Consider the following 22,312-nt stretch of genomic DNA (forward strand, 5'->3'; position numbering starts at 1 on the left):
CCCCCGCGCCCCCAGGGGCCGGACCGGGGCGGGGGCTGGGCCCCGCGGGCGGGCGCGGGAGGGGGGCAGGCGGCTAAGGCTGCGACGCTCTAACAGGTGGGATCCCGCGGCGTGGTGGAGGCGGGCGCGGGAGGAGGAGGAGGAGGAAGAGCAGCGGCAGCGGGAGCCTGAGCAAGAGCAGGAGCAGGATGAGCCGCGCAAGCTGACAGCCGCCGCCGCCACCGCCCGCGCCCAGGCTCGGTCTCGCTCCCCGCGCCCGGGGCCGCTCCCGCCTCCCGCCTCCCCTGGCCGCCCGCGGGGCGGCCCGCCCCCTCTGCACCTCCGGGCCCGGAGCTGCCTCCATCGCTCCTGCATCCCGGCCGGGGGGAGGAGGAGGCGGAGCAGGAGGCGAGCCGGAGCCGCCGCCGCCAACGCCGCCGCCGCCGCCGCCGCCGCCGCCGCCGCCCGAGCAGGACAGAGCGCGCCGCAGACCCGCGCGTCCGGCCGCCGCCCGTGCCCATCAAGCAGCCGCGCCGGAGCCACACCGCGGGACAGCCCGGGCCGCGGCGCGCCCCGACCCGGCCCAGCCCAGCCCAGTCCCGGCACCGGGCGGCCCGGTGACCGGCCCGCCCCCGAGGGCGCCGGGCGCGGCGGGAGGATGCCGAAGCCGACGCTGCTGCTGCGCGGGGGCTGGGAGCGCGAGCGCAGCCCCGGGGACTCGGAGCTGGGCCGCCAGTTCCGGGACTGGTGCCTGCGCACCTACGGCGACTCGGCCAAAACCAAGACGGTGACACGCAGCAAATACCAGCGGATCGCCGAGGTCCTGCAGGGCGGCGGCGGGACCGGCGCGGGCAGCGGCCCGGCGGCCGGCGAGAAAGGCAAGTTCCAGTTCTGGGTGCGCTCCAAGGGCTTCCGCCTGGGCAGCGGCCGGGAACCCAAGATGGGCCAAGTGGTGTATGTGCCGGTCAAGACGGGCTCGGTGAGTGCGCGCGCGGCGGCCGCGGGCCGGTCCCGCCGCGGGGCTCGGGAGGGCGGGGGCGGGGTAGGGGTGTGGATGTGTGTCTGAACGTGTGTCCCTGAGGTTGTCCGTGGGTCTGGCTCGCTCGAGGCGCACGCGTCCCTGCTGGCCCGCCCGGGCAGCGCTCTGGGTTCAGGGCGTCCCTGCCCCCATCTGCGCCGCTGCCCGGGCCGTGGCCGTGCCGGGCGGGCTGTCCCGGGCTGCTCACCCTAGCATGTTCCGTCCTCCCGTCCCCTCCCCCCGCCAGCAGGCGGCTGCTCCGAAGCCTGAGCCTCTCCACCCCCCCGCCCGCCCGCCCCGGGGCTGCCTGTCCCGGGCGCCTCGCGCTCCCGCCCCCGGGCCGGCTGGGCTGTGTGTGTGTGTGTGTGTGTGTGTGTGTGTGTGTGTGTGTGTGTGTGTGTGTGTGTGTGTGTGTGTGTGGGTGGTGTAGGGTGGTGCCATGGGAGGAAGGGTAGGGACAGCCACGGGACGGGGAGTCCACTCGCCTTCCCAGCGCCAGGGGAGGGGGCCCGCTAGGGCACTGTCTCCCCGACCCCACCCGGGGCTGGCCCGGGGAGGGGCAGCCCGAGCCGCAGCCTGGCGCAGGAGCAGCCTCCTGCGAGTGGGTGGGGCGCCCCCTTCGCCCCCTGGGCCCCTAGCTCCCCCCTCCCTGGGACGGGGGCGGCCTGACCTATCCATCCCTTCCCCTCCCCCGTCCCCGGGGCTGGCCCGGGTCCGGGCGGGGTGGCGTGGGGGAGGGGGCGGGGAACCGCAGCCGCGGGGAGGGAGGAGGCGGGCAGCGGGGCGGGGGCGTCCCCTCCGGCCCGGGGCGCCCTGGAGAGGGCGTGCGGCGCGGGCCCCGCGGCTCCCCCGCGGGGACCTCATTGTTCTGCAGCGGGTGGGGGCTTGGGGGGGCTGCTGCTCCTGGGGAGCTGCTGAGCTTTGAACTTTCCGTCGTGGAGACCCTCCATTAGTGCGTTCAGCCCCCGGCCCGCCTGGCCCGGGCCAGCCTCCCTCCCTGCCCCCCTCGCTCCCTCCCCGGCCTCGCCCGGCCCGAGCGAGCGAGCGGGGCCGCCCCGCGCCGGCCTCCCTCCCTCCCTCGCTCCCCCGCTCTCCCCTCCGTGCTCCTCCCCCGTCCGGCCCGCCCGCCCCGCGCTCAGCCCCGTCCCCGGCCGGAGCGGGCTCTTCACACACAATTGATTCGGTCGTTACGAAAAGTGCACTTGTCCCCTCCCCCTCCCCCTCTGGCGGCCGCCCGGGCCGGGCCCGCAGGGTGAGGGGGCCGCGAGGGAGGGAGGCGGGAGCCAGGGAGCGGATCCAGAGGCGCCTCCCCCCGCGCCCAGGGGACGGGGCTGCAGGCCGCGGGGAGTGGGGAACCGTGAGCGCGGAGGGCGGGCGGCCCATCTGCGAGGAGCGCTGATAACCGCGCCGCTGCCGCTGCGGCCGCCAGCAGCCCATCTGCGCCGCTGCCGCCTCCGGCCGGACCCAGAACTGAGGGCCGGGCGGAGGGGCGCGCCGGGGCCGAATTCCCAAAGGGGAAGGGTAGGGCAGTGTCCCACCCAGCACGAGTCAGGGATTCCCCAATCTAAATCAATGCTCTGCCCCAAACCCGGGGAGTCTGGGTCACTGCCCCCTCCCTTGATCGAGTCAGGGACCCCTCCCCCAGCCCAAATCAGTGCCCGCTTTCCCACACGGAGAGTATGGGTCATTGCCTCTTCCCAGCCTAGGTCAGCCCTCCCCGCCCTGCTATTTCCTACAACCCACCACTCTCCCCAATCTTGGGCTATCGCCCCCACCCTAAGTGTGGCTTTTCCGAGGTCAATGACCCACCAGATGGTTGGCTGGGTCAGAACCCCCTACTGCGGGTCATTGCCCCGAGCCACCCAGGCTTCCATGGTCAGTGCCCCCCACCCAACCCATCCAGGTTATTCCTTCCTAAGGAGCTAGGAGTCTTGGTCTAACCTCCTTCTTAGTCTCAGGCCGTTGCCCCCACTGCACCGACTCCTGGAGTTGGGGGGCAGATGGCACTTAGATCTGGCAGCTGGCTCACTGTTTTTCTGTGTGGGTTGACCTCTCTTATAGGGAGTGGGCATCATGGGGCAGTCCCTCTAACCCCTTAGCCACACAGATGTCAAGGCAGAGCAAGAGCACAGATGCCCATCCAGGCCGCATGCAGAAATTGGGTGCTAAGGCCTGGGCCCCAGGTCCTGCCAGCTCAGCCAGTCACTTTAGACCCTCATGAGGCCCACACTAACCTGTCCTGGCAGCAGGGTCCTCATAAGCCTCTACCCTGCCTCCCAGACCAATAATAAGCCCTCCCCAAGGGACTACCTGCCCGGGAGGCAGAGAAAGGGGACCCAGGCCTCCCTGCCCAGGCTGCCAGGAGCACTAGAAACACAACAGACGTGCCCTCCTGTGACAGCAGTCCCCTCGAGTTCCCCACGCCCGCCTGCCTGACCTGCTGGTCCCCAGAGAGCCCGTTAGTTACCTGCCACTTGCCCAGCCAACCGGAGCCAGCTGCAGGAGATGCCCCTAGTCTTGCTACCCCCATCTCCAAGTACTTTCCTGGGGCTCAGTTATTATTTTTCCATTTCCATTTTCCTTTTCACTGATCTAAGAGGAATGAATCCTGCTGGGAATTCAGGGGCAGCCATGGCCTCTAACTGGGAGGGGCTGAATGGGACCTTCTTTGAAAGGTGCAAAGGACATCCCCCACCTTCACTGGCCTACATACACACACACACACACACACACACGCACGCACGCACGCACAATTAAAGTTATCTGCTTCTGGTAGCAGTTGGGAGAGATCCTGTAGTTTTGTCCTGGGTGGGTTTTGTGAAGGTCATTGGGCCATAAACCTTTGTCTGAGGCATTTGTTTAGCACCCACAGGTCTTTTGGAGGGCACTGGGGCATTGAAGTGAGTTGGACTCTGCCTGCAACTGGGGCACCCAGCTGGTAGGGGAGGTGGGCACATATGATCAAGAAACCAGGCAGAATGATTTCAGGAAAGAGGGGGTGTGGGGGTTGGGTTATCCAGAAGCTAAACAAGGGCCCTCTGCGTGGGCTCGGTCCTAAGGGTGGCCTTGATGTGTCGTCTCTCTTCCATGTTGCCGCCCCCTCGCTGGGCCCCCTTTTCTCCTCCCACAGCCATATGCGGTGCTGTGGTCGGGGCCCTTCCCAAGTCCCGGCCAGCAGCGGGTCGATGATCTGACACCACTTGTCCTGTCCCATCTGGCCCTGAGCTTTTCTGGGTGTGTGTGACAAAGGCTTAATCTGTCCGGACGGGCCCAGGGCGGAGAGGAGGGCAAGGGGAATTACACTCTGCTGGGGCCTCCTGCAGCTGGGGCCCGGGTGGGGGGCGGGGCAGGGCGGGGGGGGGGGGGGCGTCGAGCAAAAGCCTGGGTGTGGGGGGAGAGGCAAGTTGGTCTTCAGTTTGCAGGTTGTCACAGGAAATAGAAGTGGAGGCGGAGGGCCAAGGGGAGGAGGGTGGAGTCCTCCACGCTGGGCATGGGGGCGCTCATGGGATAAGATTTTTTTATGACAAGAGCCCGCCAGGCCTCCTGGCTGGGCAAAGCCTGGGTAGGATTTATTATTTCTTGTGTTTGGCCTCCTGGGGCCTCCGTGGGCTGCCCAGCAGGGGAAGCAAACCCCTGAGAGGCAAGACCCTCCAATTCCGTTCCAGTGTTCCAGTGTCGGCCACAAAGTGAACCAACCCCTTTCCTTTTCCTCTGGTCTCAGAGTGGGGCTGTCCCCGGGCCTGCAAGGGCCGCAGGTTATGTCGCAGGTTATGTCTGGGGCGGGGCCCCGGGCCATCTGTCAACTCTAGGGACCAGAGAGCCTCAAGGCTTCTTGGAGATAGATGTTCTCAGCCCAAGTCTACCGTCTTCCAGATGGGAAAACTGAGGCCTCGAGAGAGGAAGTATCTGTCGGTAGGGAGCCAGGACTAAAATGCAGATCTCTATGCTCCACTGTGACTTCTTCGTGGCCCATCACGTGCCAGGATCCCCCCATTAGAGCACTGTTCCCCGAGGGGAAACGCTGGATTGCCAAACTCCCCTCTCAACACCAGGCTTTTGCGAGCCGGACCCCAGGTGTTCCACTGGCCAAATTGACTAATGGTCTTTTTCCAGTTTGCAGACAACGTTCATTTAGTGGAGAGCATTTTCACAGTCTTCAGTCTTTCTCCCCAGAGCTTTTGTGTAAACCTTTGGCACCTGCGGCCGCTGGTCTGGGTGGGAAATGGCCTCTGACTTAGCACAGTATAATATATGCTATGACCTTCAGTTGACTACCTCAGTATTTCCTGCTTTTCTCCAAATTTTCACCCCAGCAACCCTTTCTGAGTTACTTTTATGTGTTTGTCACTGTGCTAAGATGCTGAGATGCACTAACTTGTCAAATTCTCACAGCAGCACATATCAGTGCTGTTATTATTGCCATCCTTCAGATGAGTAAACTGAGGTTAGAGAGACTCAGAGCTTCCCTAAGACCACTGCTGATGGGGGTAGGCCCTGAGCTTGGGTACCACATGCACGCATGTCCATTCTGACCCTGTCTGATGTATCTTGCAACCTGATCCAATTTGAAAGCCTAGGTCCTTCATGACAAGCTTTCAGTCCCTTACGCCTTAATCTGAATTAGTTTAGAACAATCCTTCTGGTCAAATGTCTGTAGTCATAGTCTGGTCTTGAGGCAGGACTGGCTCCATGTAAGGTGTCTGGGGGCTTCCCTGGGGCTCACTAGGACAGGTATGGAGTAAGGAGAAGGGAGGAGACTTGTGTTGTCCTGAGTCCTGGGGGACTTTAGGGAGAAGATTGACAATAACACCTGGCACAGGCCGCATTTGGATTTCTTAGGGCAGAAGTGGGCTATTTTGTTCATTAAGCCTCAGTAATTTGGGTGAATGTGGTCTTGGGTACCTTGCCCTTTGGAGCTTGGGTAATGCTGGAGGATCAGGCTCTTTCTTCCTGGGACCTCCCTTCTGGGTCCTGGGTCACTGAATGCTGGGGTCTAGGGACAGCATGCCCTGTTCTCCTTTGGGTCAGACCTGGCATGAACATCCTCTCTCATGGCCCCTACAGGCTCTGTTCCCATCCTTGAGTGTCTGGGAGTCAGGAAATGCATCTGGGCCCTTAAAAATGCTGCTGGGAGCGGAGTGGGTGTTAGGGGACCTTATGGCCGGGGCTGTTGAGGGACAAAGTGACCTAGCTTCAGGCAAACCTGGGGTTCTCCAAGCCAGCTCTTATTTTGGAGGTGATGGATTCAGTACTATGCATGTGTATGTGAGCTCATGGGGTCAGAGCATGTGTGTACACATGGGACTGTGTGCATGTATGTGTGCAGGCAGAAGTGTGACTGTGTGGGCGTGAGTGTGCATGTGCCTGGCCATGTGCAGGCTGAGGATTCTGTGTGCCTGGAGCAGTGTGTGTGTGTGTGTGTGTGTGTGTGTGTGTGTGTGTGTGTGTACAGGTGGAGGGGAGACTGCATGCTTGAGAATGTGTGTGATTGTGAGCGTCTGTGTTGGCAGATGTGCAAGCACCTGGGGTGTGGGCATTGGCAGACCACGAATGTGACTGTGTGCATGCACACATGTTCAGAATCCTATTGAGAAAACCCTGTCAGTCTGGCAGCACCTTGCTGACAGGGGTGTCCTTCATCATAACCCAGCCAGCCCGAGCTGCCGCCTTGACCTCTGCTGCCCCTGGGGTCTCAGAAGCTGCAGAAGCCAAGTGTGAGGGAGGGAGTGGACATAATAGGTAGTGCCATGTCCCTATCCCCTTGACAGTGGCCAAGGCACCTCCCTGTTTCCAGATTTCTTCTTCCTCCTCCGCTCCTCACTTCCCTACAAGGACAGCAGGGCAAAGCTTGTGACCTGTGCTATGGTGGCACTTAGTAGCCCAAAGCCAGGTGCAATGGGGGACGAGGTAGGTCCTTCTGGGAGAGAGGGCTCTGAACATGAAGGGACAGGGCCAAGACTGATGGCATACCAACTCAGCCACTTCTTTGTATGTGACTCGGGTAAATAGCCTCCTTGACCTCTCCAAGTCTCAGTTTCCTCATCTGGAAAATGGGCTCCAAAGACCCACTTCCAGGAGACTTGACAAACTGGAAAAAGCTCTGCTAACTTGTATCAGAGCAGGCCTGGCCTCTGTCCCCAAAGCAAGAGAGGGAGCAGAGGGAAGCAGGGTGAGGGCCCACCAAGGTAGGCCACGTATTAGAACAAGGACTCCTGAATCTTTCTGCCCCTGGCTCAGCCTGACATAGAGGGGAAGTGAAGGGCTTGGGGTTCCAAGCCACAGGGTTCAAATCTCAGCTCTGCCCTTTTACCAGTTTAGCCTTAGTTTTCTCATCTGTAAAATGGAGCTGATAATCCTATTTCCTTCATAAGACAGGTGTGAAGAACTGATATGAAGATGAATGCACACAAAGCCTGAAGAATGTAGCAAGTGCTATGTTAGCAGCTGTGTGATCTTACTGAGCCTCAGTTTTCTAATCTGGAAAATGGGGATGGTGATGAAAGCTATCATGGATAGTAAACGGGACAGTGGAAATAAAGCCCCCAGCCAAGTTCTTGGCACATAGTAGGCGGGATGTAACTATTAGTTCCCTAGAGATTGTGTCTGAGTCATTTCTATGTCTCCAGTGCCATTGGGAGCCTGATTAATGTTGTATTGAATCACACAGAAAAGTCTCGGTGAAGAATATAAGGGTGGCATGAGCCCCCAGAGCTGGGGACATGAAGGCTTAGGGTCTTTCTCTGCCTTGGCTGGCTCCTGCCCTGCTCTGAGCCTCAATTTCCCTAGTTACTGCACAGGGAAGCCTCCTGTGGTCCCTCCTGCTTCTGAATCTCTTCTTGGTACTGGGGAGGCTGGATCCCAGAGGTAAGGGTGCTAGAGAGAAGAGGGTGGGGACATTACTAAGGTTTACAGGCACAACCCAGATAGGAAGGTAGAAGGCTGAGCCTCCCAGAGGCCTCTCACACACACACCCATCCCCACCTCTGCCCCAGTCCCTGGCCAGGAACCTGAGTTTTGGACTCTGGTATCTTATGAGCAGCGGTCCCCAACCTTTTTGCACCAGGGACCAGTGCTCCTATGAGAATCTAATGCCTGATGATCTGAGGTGGAGCTAAGACGTTGATGCTAGCTCTGGGTAGGGGCTGCAAATATAGATGAAGCTTCGCTCGCTTGCCCACTGCTTACTTCCTGCTGTGTGGCCCTGTTCCTAACCGGCAATGGACTGGTACTGGTCCGTGGCCTGCAGATTGGGGACCCCGGTTATAGAGAACACAGTGAGGCAGGTGTAATGACCGTCTCCCTTGGGCAAGAGTCTGAGCACATCTCTCATGTTTTCAATCCCCTCCCTGTACCAAAACACTTTAGTCTTTCCTGGATTCTGTGAGGTAGATGAGAACCTGGCCTCAGAGAGGCCAGGGAACCTCCCTGAGTCTCACAGTGAGCGAGTGGCAGGGTGTGGATTCTGTGGCTGTCTGACCCTCCGAGCCCCTGGGTGTGGAGACGGGTCCACAGGTGCCCTCCCGCCTCCCCACCCCAGGCTCATTGTGCCCTCTTATCTGAGGTCAGTCCACAAAGCCTCTCAGAACTCAGGGCAGCCCTCCCACTGGCCCAGACCCAGCCCGGTGGGAGACAGGTGCCATCCCTCCCTCTTTCCCTTCTTTTCTCTCATCCAACTGTAGCTACAGGCCTGTCCTGTCCTGGGTAGGCTGCAGGGGTTGGGGAGATAGGGGAGCTAGGAAGCTGGCCTGTTCTCTCCCCACAAGGTAATCGGCCCCATCAGCATCCAGTCCTCTTGGCCACCCCAGGACATGGGGCCTCTCAGCTGCAGTTGGGGAAACTAAGGCCAAGGGTGGCGAGAATTCGCTCAAGGTCCCACAGAACACCGGCACTGGTGTGAGCCATCTGATTCCACAGCCCAGTGGGTCATTCTCTCATTCACTTGCTCATTCATTTGCTCCTTCCATTGCTCCCTTCTCATCACAGCTGCTCCATCTCCCCTTGCTCGAGCCACACCTGGAGTCATTTTTAATGCCTTTCTTTTACCGCCCTTCCTCCTCATCCAACCCATTTGCAAATCCTGTTGGTTCTACCTTCAAAGTAAATCTCACGTTTTACCTTCTCACCACCTCCACTACCACTAGCCTCGTCCTAGCCTAGCAATGCATCCACCTCCCTTCTAGGCTTCCTGTGGCCGCTCTGGCCTCCCTATAATCCCCTGTGGCTCACACAGCCAGAGAAAACTTTGCAAAAAAGCAGATCAGATTCTCTCGCTCTTCTGTTACGAATCTTCCAAAGCTCCCGTCTCAAAGCAAGAGCCAAAGTCTTCCCCGAAGCCTCCAAGGCCCTGCATGGTCTGGCCCCCGCTGCCTGCTGCCCTCACCTTTCTCCACTATTCCCTCGCTCATTCAAGCTCTGCCACGCCGGCCTCTCACTATCCCCTCCTGCAAACTGTCACAGCAGTCCTGCCCCAGGGCCCTGGGACTGGCTCTTCTCCCAGCCCGAACACTCTTCTAGATCTCTACATGGCTGGCTCCCTCTCCTCTTTTGGGTTTTTGCTCAGATGTCACCTCCTCCCTGGTCATCCAATCATGACCACCTTAGGGGCTTTAGACTCTCTCCCCCTACCGTTTTCTACTTAATTTTTTTCTATAGCCCTTATCACCCCCTGACATAATCAATCCAATCAATCAATAATAAATGAATGAATAAATATTTTTTATTATTATTCTTTTACGATTTTATATGTTTAGTATACATCTCTCCGCAAGGCTATGAGCTCCACCAGGGCAGGCCAGTCTGTTTTGTTCACTGCTGTGTCCCCAGGGTCCAGAATAGCCCCTGGCCCTCTGGGGCTCCCCACTGCGCGAAGAGGGGGTGGGAAACGGCAGCACAGCAGCTGTCTCGGAGCAAGCGTCTGAGAACCACCCATCCAGTTCTGCACTCAGCGGGCCTCAGGAGCCCCAGGGCCCAGACCCATCCTCCTCCTGCCAGAGGGGGTCCAGGGAGTCCCCAGGGAAGTGACATTTGAGCTGGACCTCGAGGACCAAAACAGATTTTTTTCAGCCAGAGCAGAGCAGGGGGAAGCTCATTCCAGGGAATGGGAAGGGCTGGGAGGCAGGACAGGTTTAGGTGGGGTCACGGCGCCCAGCGTGTGATGGTGACAGGGCCACTTTCCTGGAGAAGCCTGTTCTGCAGAGCATATCAGATGGGGTGGGGGTTAAATCAATTTGAGAACTACTGCGGGGTACGGAGGGGGTGAGCTGGTGAAATTGGTTGGGGCCAGATGGAAGAGAAGGATCTGGAAAGCCACTCGGAGATGCAAGTATGTCACCGTCAAGGAGAGCAAGGAGTTCACAGCAGGGTTTTTAAGGAGAGAGGAGATATGGTCAGATTTGGGTTTTAGAAGGAATCTTAGAAATGCCATGGCAAGGGGGAGATGTCTCCTGGAGAAGGAGAAACAGCAGGCTAAGAAATAGGTGCAGAGAGAGAGAAGGCCAGAAACTAAAGCTGGTAGCAAAGCCTGGATCCAAATGCGGGTCTGTTGTTGGCCACGTTACCCTCTGGCCTTTTCTGCTGTTGCTGTACCCAGCAGAGCCCTGTCGCCTGGGCTCTCCACATCCCCATGAAAATGACAATCCCACTGTTTAAGCATTTCACACACTTCTCTGGCCTGGGATAAAGAGGAGGGACTAGTTTCCTCAGAGCACAAGAGGTTTAGTAGCTGGGACTGGGTGATAAGTGAGGTAGGGGGCTAGGGGAGCTTGAGGGTCATGGTTAACCCTGTATTCTTGGGTGGAAAGAGATGGAGTTTCTGACCCCAGAAATGTAGCCAAACGCACAGGTCTGGTCCGAAGGCACAGAGGCAGGGTGTAGTGGGCAGGATCTCAGTCCTCCAGGCTGATAGTGCGTGGCATAGGAGGGCCTGAAGGAGACCTGGTGACTCAAGGCTCAGCAAGGCCAGCTCGGGAGTTGTCATGTTCCTGGGGGCCCCCTTCCCAGCCTGGAACCTTCCCCGCCCCGGCTGGGACCCGACGCAGGCTCCTGGGAGGCCTATACTTGTGTGGATGACTCATCGTTTTCTCAGCATCCCTGGGCTGAGGAAATGTTCAGGGAGACATGGAGCTCTTTCTTCAACAGGCCGGTCCCTCACTATATACTGGTGGGTCGAGAAAAACGCACTTGGGCGTCAGGCCTTGTCTGAGAGCACCTCGCAGGTGGGTCTCCAAGAGCCCTGGCTTCCACAACCTTGCATAGTCCTCAACCATCCTGGGAGGCCGTTATGACCCCATTTTACAGGTTAGCAAACCAAGGCATGGCCTGTGCCGGCACCCAGCTAAGGAACCACTTGGTGCTTTAGTTTCTTCATCTGAAAAATGGGTCTGATGAGTGTCCCTCCACTACAGGGTTGTTGGGAAAACCAAAGGGGAAAATCGTGTGAAATACTTAAACAATGGGCTTGTCATTTTCATGGGAGTGTGGAGAGGGGTCTGCCCAGGAGATAGGGCTCTGCCCAGGAGACAGTGGGGAAGGCCAGAGAAGGACATGGCAGACAACAGACCTACCTTTGGATCCCAGCTTTGCCACCAGCTTCTGGTTCTGAGCAAACGACTCACCTACTCTGATCCTTTGGCCCCTTCTGTATAAGTGGGTGATCACCTGCCCTCTAGGGGGTAAGATGGCATAAAACCAACCCTGCCAGGCAGGCCACAGAGTAGGGGCTGCTGCTTCATCTTGGGGTCCCTTGGAGGACTCCCCTCACCACTGCAAAGATCCCCAAACCAGACAGCTGTTAGTCTCCCAAGGGTGGTTAGGAGTCCCTTTGTGAGTAAGAGGGAAAGCCTTGGCTAAGGTGGGGAGAGGAGAGACCCAGTTCAGAGAGTTCGGGCTGGGAAGTTCTATGGGGATGGTGCCCGCCTGGGAGATCTAAAGGTTGGGATGCGAGCAGGCTGAGGGAATGTGGAGGCAGAGGCTGGGTCCAGGCTCTGCCGTTTACTGTTGTGCAATATTGGGCAAGTCTCTTCTCTTCTTTGAGCCTCAGTTTTATCATCTGTAAAATGGGGTTATAATAGCTGTGGCTTCACTTATATCCTCCTTCTATTCTATATTTTGTTATGTATATATAATATTATAATCTATAGTATTGAAGCGTCTGTACCAGGATGTGGACATAGTCAAACCCTCAATAAAAGGAAGCAATGATTAGGATTATGATTGTGATCGAATCAATAAATCGAGCATCTGTGACGAGGCCACATGGAGCAGTGCTGCTGGGTTGGGCTTTAGAGTTCAGACCAGCCTCAGGTTTGAACTGAGACCCATGATTCATTAGCTGGATGACCTTGAAACAAGTTGCTGCTCCTCCCTGAGCCTCAGTTTCTTCCTCTGTAAAATGGGCCCAGTAATATTTCCCATCACATAGGGTCGATGTGGGGAGAGGAAGAGAGACTCCTTGTCAAATGCTCAGCACAGGAAAAAGGAATTCTCTGCTTATAGCTGTGCTGTGGCCAGTGACAGACCTAGGGATGCTGGGTCTGGGCAGGGCCAGGGAACACTGGAGTGGAGCATTGCAGAAGGGGCGGTGGACAGAGGTAAAAGAGAATGAAGTAGAGGTATGTGTAGGAAAACGAGGAGAAGGCTTCCAGGGGGAGGTGTAGCCAGCTGGGTCTTCTCTCAATGATTGGTCGACCATCACCCCCTGATCTGAATGAGAGGAGGCCTGATGGAAGCCAGAGGGCAGAGGGAAGGTGCTGAGCCAAAGCAGGTGGGAAGCAGAGGCCAGAACCTCTGCTGATTCAATTGGAAGCTGACTGTCAGAGCTTCACAGAGTCCAGGCTGCTCATTGTGGGACTAAGAGTGGGCGTGCTTCTTGGGGTAGAGAGCCCTGCGTTCAAATCCTGCCTCACCAACCAACTGTGCAACCGTGGACACATCTCAACCTCTCTGAGCCTCTATTTCCACATCTGTAAAATGGGGATAGTCATATCGACTACCTTACAGGGATATTTGAGATACATAAAGTATTCAGTCAATGTCTGCTACCAAGTAAAGACAATGGCAATCATGAGACAACTAGCATTCGTTGAATGCTTATGAAATGCCAAGCACTCTGCTAAATACTTATATGTTCATGACTCCATGTGATGGTCCAAACGTGGCTGCCGTTATGATCCTCATCTTGCTGATGAGGATGTTGAGGCTCAAAGAGGTTAAGTGATATGCCTGAGATCACACAACTGGTGAGAGCCAGAGCAGAGACTTAGGCCCATGCAATAGAGAAGCGTCATGTCCTCAGCTCCCTAAATCGCCTAACCTCTTGACAGCAAGACTCAGACTCTGGGGTTCCCTGTGGTATTACACAGGCTTAGACAATGGTTCTTCTCAGGATGGGGAGGCAGGCGCGAGTCTGTCTGGCAGAGTGTGCCAACACAGGGACATGCTGCTTAGGCACAAACAAACTCTACTGGTGGGGTTGATCCTTGGGGATCGCTGAGGGATTCTGTGGTTCAGGGAGGGCCAGGGAGTGACGCAGAGCCCCACAGCCAGACTGTCAGCTGGTCAGCCAACATGCCCCACTTCAGCTGAGACAGGGGAGCCTTGTGCCCACCTGCATGAGACAAGGCTTAGCCTAACACCTAGGCTACAGCCAGCTGCCAGTAGTCTCAAAAGGAGATGGGTGGTCTGTGCCCACCCTGGGTGGCACTGATGGAGATCAGGACAGGGAGAGGGTGACAAGGAAGCCGGAGAGGAAGTAGGGAGGTCTCTCGTGAGGAGGTGAGCCATGAAATGGGAAAGGAAGGGATAGGGCCTCCCATGAGGGGGCAAGGGGCACTGCGGACGAAGGAGCGCCAGCGAGGTTGGTTTTCAAGGTAACGTACACACGTGACTTAAAGCCACAACAACCACAAAATAGCAGTCCCCAAGGGGGTGAGGAGTGCTCAGCCAACCCCATCCCTCCCCACCTAGTTCCCTTGCCAGAGGGGTTCAGTCCTTCACGTGTCAGTCTCTTCCTGATACACATAGTTCTGGAGCGGGGATGCCTGAATTTGAATCCTGAATCCTCTATATATTTGCTGTGTGACTCGGGCAACTTAGTCAACCTCTCTGTGCTTCAGTTTCTGCATTTAGAAAGTGGTGGTGATGCTGGACCTGCTCCTTTGGATTGTTGTGAGAATCAGGGCTTGTAAAGCCTAGCAGAGACCAGAACTCATGGTTGAGTGCTCCGCGAGCACTGGGTGTTGTTACTGTTGCTGCTACTGTTATTACTGTGATTATTATTGTGCACTTGTAGCTACGCACATGCCCAACTCCCTTTGCAGGTCCTGAAACTCAGTTTTTGTGTCTTCTTCCCTTTTAGGCAAGAGGCAGAGACATCAGCTCAGTAGCCTCGGATCTTGAGACAGGCCTCTGATGCGGAGGGGCTCTCTGTCATCGGCTAGCCCCCAGAAATTAGCCACTGCCTCTTGCAGGACTCATGCAGACTCAGTCCGCTGCCCCTGTGCTGGAGACATGAGGTGGTGGTGGGGACAGGGGGATGAGGGAGCTGCGGAGAGAGCTGTTGGCCAGGCCCCAGAAGATGAGGTTTCAAGGCCTTCCTCTGCCACTTCTCAGCCCTACCGTTCTTGAAAAAGTTCCCAGATCTGTGGCCTTGGCGTCCTTATCAGGAAGGTGGTACCAGGCGCAGTGAGGAGCCAAGGCGATGCCTCAGATGTGATAGAGCACCGGGGTTGTTCATCAAGGGCCACACCTGCAGGTCCATGCCCTCAGGGGATTTGCAGTTGAGTTGGTGGTGTCATCAAGAAGACACCAGTTCCAGAGGTATTAAAGTATAGCTGAGAAGAACCCAGTCCAGGGTTCAAATTCTGGCTGTGCTGTTTAGTAACCTTGTGGAAATTAATTAACCTTGCAGGGCCTCAGTTTCCTCCTCTAAATTGGGTGTACCAATAGAACCTACCATGCAGTTCTATTGGATGCAGGTAAGAGACTGAGCCTGCGGCCTGGCTCATGGTAAGGCTCTGTGATTGGCAGCAACTGCAATTATTTTAAGAAACTCAGACTAATATGAGAAACCACCAGCAAATAATACAGGGCTGCAGGCCATCCACTCATTCACTGATTCATTCAGTAAACTTTGATTGGCACCTGCTGTGTACCAGGTCCTGTTCATTCATTCCACAAAGATTTATTGAGTCCCTACTATGTGCCAGGAGTGGTGACTAGAACAGACTTGATCTCCGCCCTCCCAGAGCTGGGGCTCCTAGGTACCCCACTGGCTGGGGAAGCTTGAGATGTGGCATGCCTTCCATCTGGTTGGCTAAGGCGGCCAGGTCCCTCTCTAGTTGTGCCAGGTTTGCTGAGCTCAAGGGGGCTGCTTCTGCCTAGTGTCCCTAAGCTAGCCCTGCTGCCCGCATGTCCAGTTCCTCTCAGTCTCCCTTCCCCAGGGAAGTAGAACTTGGGGAGTGTGGGAAGTATAGGGCCTTTTCCATCATTCCCCTCCCACCCTGGCTCTTGTCACCTCCTCCCCAGCAATAGCACTTACTGTCCTTCCTCCTACTTCCTCCCCTCTTCACACAGCTCCCAAAGTGCTGTGTTAAAATGTAAACCTTACCATGTTCTTTCTCTTCTCAAAACCTCCTTGTGGGTCCCCATCACTCTCCAAGCAAAAGCCACCAAGGCCCAGAGGCCCAGCTCTGGCCCCTGTCTCCACCTTCTGGGCTCCTGCTCACTGCCCTTTAGCCACACCAGCCTCCAGGCTATTTCCCCTTTCTGGGTCCTGAAGAAATGTCAACTCCTCACTGAGGCCTTCCCTGACTGCCTTTTCAAAATGCCCTCCATCACTCTCGAACCCCTTACTCTAACTTTGAAGCCCTTGTCAACCTCTGACAAACACTGTGATTTTGTGTATGTTCTTCTTGGGCTCCATGAAGATAGGGATATTTGCCATCTTGCTCACGGCTGTATTCCTAGCACCTGGGGCATAGTAGGACCTCGGTAAATATCTGGTCAATGAATGCCTCAAGCCTTTTTATTCTCCTCTTTGTGCCTCAGTTTTCTCCTCTGCACAGTGGAGGATCAGGAGACCAACGTGATGGTCAGGGTCCCATCTGGGGCTATCCGACGCACATAATGATCAGGCCCCTCCAGGCCAAGGGCTGAGGAGGCTGACAGGTCAGCAGGTGATCACAAAGGACCCAAACCCAAAGCAGAAGAGTTTGGACTCACTCCTGGCCATATGGGGAAGCCCAGGCAGAGCAGGGACACAGCTGTGGGAAGAGGGGAAGAGAAGCTGGCTTATAGGGGCTGGGGACATGTGGCTGAGTGGTCCCTTAATGGGGCCCCAAAAAGCCAAATCTCAGGCAATGGGAGTATTTAGCACTATTAAACACAAGGAGGAAGGCATTTAGGGAGCCAAGTTTGGTCCATTGTGTGTAGAGCAGAGACTGGAGCCTGAGGCTCTGGGTTCTAGGGGCAACAGCCCAAATGGGAGCAGAAGCTAGAGAAGTGAGGTGGAGAGGGCCAGGGGATTGAAGGAATGCATCTAAGTCTCCTCCTCATTGTATCAGCTGCTTTGTTCTCCATTAAAGCCTCTTCACCCGTTCACTCATTTATTCATTCAGCAATTTGGGAGAGCCTCCTGGGGTGCAGCAGTGAGCCCCACAAGTGTGGGGTGCGGGGAGTGCGGGGTCCATTATGTGGGCCAGAGGTCAGGATGCATTGTGGGGGACAGATGCTACAGGACATGGTGATGGTGATGATGGTGATGATGATAGTGATGACGTGTGGTAGTGCTTGTGATGGTGATGGAGATGGTGGTGGTGATGGGTAGTGGCGATGAAGATGATGGTGGTGGTCATGGTGGTAACGGTGGTGTGTCAGCTCACATTTATTGAATGCTCACTAGGTGCCGGCCTGCTCTAAGTTCTTCCTGTGTGTTTGCACACTGCACTCCTGCAATAACCCTGTGAGCCACTGAGATCTTACGCAACTTGCCCGAGGCCCCCTGTGAGCAAAGGGCGGCACCCGGATGTGAGCCCAGGCAGTCTGGCTGACCAGCAGCTGCTCCCAGCTATGGCCACCTGCCACTTCCAGCTGCAGCTCCCTCCCTCAGGCATGGGCAGGCCCCTGGTCCCTTCCTCGCCTCCTGGACCTAGCTCAGGGGCTAGCGTGAGTCTCATTTGCCTGAACAGGGGTTGAGGTCGGTGTTGCCCCAGCAAGCTTGGGCAAATGGTGCCTTCGCTCCTCTGCCCTTAGCACCTCGTCTGTGAAAGGGGAGAAGTGTCCTCCAGGGAGGCCATCAGAAAGGCAAGGGACCATCACCCACACTGTGGCAGTTGATGTTCCAGGGGGAGATCCCATTTTCTAAATCAGGAGACAAGAAAGAAAAGAAGGTTCTATTCTGAGCCCTGCCTCTGGGATCTGGAAGGGGAAGGGGGCAAGCAGGGAGCCAGGGTCTTCTGGGTGGACACGTTGTACAATACCCCCCCACCCCCACCTTGCTGCTTCCCTTATATAGACCCCTGGTTAGAGGCTGTTCTTCTCCCACCCACTGCTGACTCCCATGTCTCTGGGGAGGGGAGGGAGGCAGGATCCAGGCAGCTGCACCCCTAGTTATAACAAACCCAAGCTGACCCTGTGCCAGCGAAGAGAGGGGAAAGAAAGTTAGGGTTGGGGAAGAAGGCCTGGACATAAATGCTGCCTCTAGGCTCGCCTGGGGCTCACCACTTTTCCTCTCTGGGCCTCAGTTTATTCAGTTGTTCAAATACTTTCAGAGTGGCCGCACTATGGAGACACACATGATAATCTCTGCCCTCGGAGAGATGATAGTCTAGAGGGGGTTGACACTCCACAACAACCAAGGAAAGCGCCCAGCTGGCCAGATGCTGGCAAGTGTTGCGGAGAAAGATGAAGCCGAGTGAGGGGAATCGGAAGTCCTGGGGTGGGACGCGTTGGAATTTTAGACAGGGTGTCGGAGACGGCCTCGCTGAGAAGGTGACATTTTAAACAAAGCCCTGAAAGAGGTGCGGAACCAAGTTATGCAGGTATTTGGTGGAAAAGCATTCCAGTAGAGGGAATAGTAAGTGCAAAGGCCCTGAGGCAGGAGTGTATCTGGTGGGTTTGGAAACAGCAAGGAGGCTGGTGTTCTCACCCCCTGTATTTGGAAATTGAAAGACCACATTTTACTCTCCAGGACCTTAGGCCCCAGAACAAAATTTTTTCCGAGCCCTCATAGCCTTCCCCAATGAGTCCCGGATGGGGCAGGGGCCATGCTGCCAGCTTTTCAACTTGTTGAGTAGATTTTAAGACCCATGGGGGTTTGGAAAAGAGAACACAGTCATCCTGACTACATTCCAAGTGGTTGACTGTCAAACAACCCTGGGTTTGAACCCTGGGTGGCTATGTGATCTTATGCAAATCATTCTCTGAGCTTCAGTGCCCTCATCTACAGAATGGAGATATGATGCCTGTATACCAGGTTGTGTGATGGGACTTGTCAGAAACACACCAGGAAGCCCGTGTCAGTGCCCAGCCGTGAGCCTGCTTGCAGGAGGTGCTCAGTAAATGTTTAAAATCAGAACCTAACATTTATATGGCTTTGAATTGTTTTCACAGCTGTTGAGAATTTATCATATCACTTGAGTCTTCTAAGAACTCCAAGAGGAAGAGGAGTCAGGAAATAATAGCCCGACTTACAGAGGGATAACCTGAGGCCTGGAGAGGATGAGCGACTTGTCCAAAGTCACAGTGAGGCAGGGCCAGTGGAGGCCTGAGACCTGGGTCTCCTGGCTCAGGGAACCCCAGGGTTCTGGCGGAGCAGAGATGGTCCAGAGCCTGGCCTCGCTCATGAGTGTGCGTGTGCACATGTGCACGCATCACCATGCAATAAGAGCGACTTCCAGATTTGTGGTCCCTGAGCAGGTTTTGTAAGGGGCATGGCTTGGTGGGTTGGGAGGTCTGTTGTAAGGATGTTGAAAGGCCCAGAGGGTGGGGAAGCTCAGGCCGCCAGCGAGCAGTCTGGGGCAGGTCTCTGAGAAGAGGAAGAGGTCTGGGCTCATGTGATTGTCCACTTGGCCTGTTTGTCCATCCGGTGTCTGGCCTTGCTGGGCAAGTCAGGCTGGGTCTACAGACTGGTCTCCCAAAAGCCTGCACTCCCCCACCCTGCAATGCCTTGTCGTTCGGATGACTGTCTCGATCAGCCTCAAGCCTCAGAACAGCCCTGGTGGTGAGGGGCATTACAAATGAGGAAGCTGAACTTCAGAGAGGGGCATGCCTGGCTAGCTTGGGGGAGACAGGATTTGGACCTGGGTCTGCCTGACCTAGTGCCAGCACTGGAAGTGCCTCCTGGGGAACTAGTCATAGCTCAGCCAGGTGCTGGCAGGCAGGCTCTGAGCAGGAAGACCCCTTCCTCCCTTGGCCCACCTTCCTGGCCACAATCTGGCCTTCTAGTCCTTGACAAAAGGCCTTACCTACCAGCCTCTGCTCCTTAGTTGCTGCAGCCTCAGCCCTCATCTTATGGGGCTCAGGGCCACATATTCTGGCCCTCTTCTGTATCAGCCCTCTGCAGGCACTGGACTGACCATCTGACCACTTTAAGACGAAGTCAGGGAGCCCAGCCTTATTCAGTGCCTTTAGAATCCCAGGTAGCCTTTCTCCAGGGGCTTCTTAGCCCATTATATAGATGAAGAAACTGAGGCACAAAGAGGAAAGATTACATCCTAGAGCAGAGCTAGACTCCAAAGGCCATTTCTGTAATATAGCCTCCTGCTCTAAGTTTCTTTAGCTCCATTATGAGAGAATGGAACTGGACAATCTCAATTTAGAGCACAATGGAAACAGCACAAACTCTGGAGAGAGGCCGAATTCGAATCCTGGCCCCTTCGCTTCCCAGCAGAGTGGCCTTGGTTAGTTATTTCATCCCCCTATACCTCAGTTTTCTCACCTGGAAATGGGGCTAAGAGCTATATCAGTCCTCAAGCTGCTGTGGGGTTCAGTGAGCAGAAAATGATGGAACACTTGCAGGGTCATTAGTTTTGAAATCATCGAGGTCCCTGTGCACCCCTCCTTGTAGTACCAGAGAGAAATCCAGGGCCCTGTGTTCATGTGCTCTTTTGCTCTTCCTGGGATATGGCTCGATGACCCAGACTGAATGAGAACTGCGTGGATGTGTCCTGTGGACAGACAGATAGATGTCTCGGGAGCCTATCGTGGTGGGTGGTGAGTGGCAGGTAGTTCTGTGACGTGGACGTGAGGCCGGCTCAGACTGCACCGGGCAGCCAAGGGCGCCTTTGTCCCCTTTGTCTTCTCTCGTGCAAATTAGCAATTACCTTTCCTGCTCCTGCAAGCTTGGCCTTTCCTGGGAGAATTGCTCCAAAGCAGCCACTGAGCAAGCAGAGCCGCCTGGCTAATTAGCGGGTGGCCACCAGGGACAGGCTCAGGGCCTGGTGGCCAGAATTGGGGCTACAGCTGCCTGCCGCTGGTGCCAGCTCGGCTGTGAGACTAGGCAATGTCCTGGGCTCTGGGACATCATGGCCTTTAATGGGGTTCAGATCCCGGCTCTGTGGCTTTTTAGCTTTGGGACCTTAGGTAAGTCACTTTGTCTCTCTGGGTGACAGTTTCCTCATCTTTAACTTCAGGATTGTGTGAGTTTGAAGCCCAGTACCTAAACGTGTCCATTATCAATGGGTAGTATTTCTTCTATGATTATTGTCACCACTGTCACTGCCTATGCTGGCTCAGGTGGGAGAATACAAGGAATGCAAGCACAGTGACAATCTTTGGGGACCCTGCAGAGTCACCTGAGCATCACAGGCAGCAGAAACCCAGCTAGGCCTCAGGCCCTTTGGTAAGAAAGAGGCGTAATCTCCTTGAGTCTGAGGTTCGTTTTGCTCTTCTAAGGAGTGGAATAATTGAGATATTGTGTAGTCATGTGCCTTGAATGGGGCCTGACCTGGAGTAAGTGCTCATAAAGGTGGAGCTCCTGCTTCCCACCCCTCATGCCAAGAGGGAGGCGGCAGCAACACCTGCAGGAGAGTGGGTTGCAGGACCGCCTGTGGCTGCGGGTGGCTCCCGAGGAGGGAGGGTCTGAACTGGACTCAATGGGACGGGGGCGGGGGGGGGGGGGAGGGCTGCCGAGCAGTCTGGGGAGGGCAGTGTCGGGGTACTGTGTGAGCAGAGGAGTGGAGCACAAATGGATAGTCTGCTCAGGGGCCATGAGGCTGTGTGAGGTTGGTGGCCCAGGACAAAGGATGCAACCAGGCAGCTGTGGCAATTAAGATGGACCAAAGATTCAGGAGATAGGGTCTAAATGCGGTACCAGGACAGGTACATTCTCCCCTTGGCCCAGGACCCCAGGGAAAAAATCTTCCAGGGCTGGAGGCAGGTGACAAGGGGTTGGGAGAGGTGACCAAAGTTCCTAGAGCACAGAAGAAGGGGTCCCTGGCTTGTCCTGGGAACTTCTGGGCTGGGAAGGCTTTCTGGAAGAGAGTGAACCTTAGGGCCAAGACTCAGCCAGGAGCTAAGTAGAGAATGGACATCCAGGCAGAGGAGACAGCCTTGCAGATGCACAAAGCACAGTTTATAGTTGGGGTGAGCAGGCCACATCACAGAGGCCTCTACTTCCTGCAGAAGAGCTTGGATTTTATCCAGACACTGGGGAGCCAAGGAAGGTTCGGGACAGGCAGCATTAAGATCTGATTTTCAAAGTCCAGGAGCAGCTCCATTAGCGGGGGAGGTTGAGATAGTGGTTGCACCTGACCGGAGGTGGGAGTCGGCCTGGCATCTTACCCCCGCTAGTGCCCGACCAGGGCAAACCCTATCCCTCCTGCAGCCTCAGCTTTTGTGTGTGTCCAACAAGTGGGCTGTAGACCTTCTGCGTCCCTGAGTGCTTGGAGCGTGAGTGAAATCATCCTTAAGACACGCTTGGGGCCCAGCACCCTGAGGCATCTCAGTGAAACCACACCCATCTTCTTCCCTCCAGCGCTCACTGTATGCTTGGTGCTTTACACGGATTATATCATTTCATTCCCACATCTGCCCCTTTAGGGAGGTTCTCTCTATTGGGGAGGAAGCTGAGGCACAGAGAAGAGACCTTGCCCAAGGGGCAGAGCTGAAATTTGAGCCCAGGCTGGCCTGGCCCCAAATTCTTTGCTGTCCCCCGACAGGGCCTTGGCTGGGGTGTGGCCCTAGTTAGGATGTGGCCCCATCCCCAGCCAGTTCCCCAGGGCCCAGTTAATCCCCTCTCAGGGCCCACCATTGCAAGAGCCAATTAGTGCCTTCTGTTCCAGGGGCACCACACCTGTCCCCCTGCCCTGGGCCCCCCAG

The 22,312-nt window shown here is 56.3% G+C and overlaps 1 protein-coding gene across 1 annotated transcript in view; it reads left to right on the forward strand.

Moving 5' to 3' along the window:
- Positions 1–465: 465 nt before the first annotated feature.
- The window catches only part of NOL4L (nucleolar protein 4 like), a 123,069-nt gene continuing 101,222 nt past the window's right edge, over positions 466–22,312 (forward strand). The window contains exon 1 of the mRNA XM_016148812.2: positions 466–958. Coding sequence (XP_016004298.1) covers positions 638–958 — 321 coding nt within the window. The 5' untranslated portion in view covers positions 466–637. The remainder of the gene's footprint in view (positions 959–22,312) is intronic.

The sequence above is a fragment of the Rousettus aegyptiacus genome, unplaced genomic scaffold, assembly GCF_014176215.1.
Source record: "Rousettus aegyptiacus isolate mRouAeg1 unplaced genomic scaffold, mRouAeg1.p scaffold_m13_p_12, whole genome shotgun sequence".
NCBI lineage: Eukaryota > Metazoa > Chordata > Mammalia > Chiroptera > Pteropodidae > Rousettus > Rousettus aegyptiacus.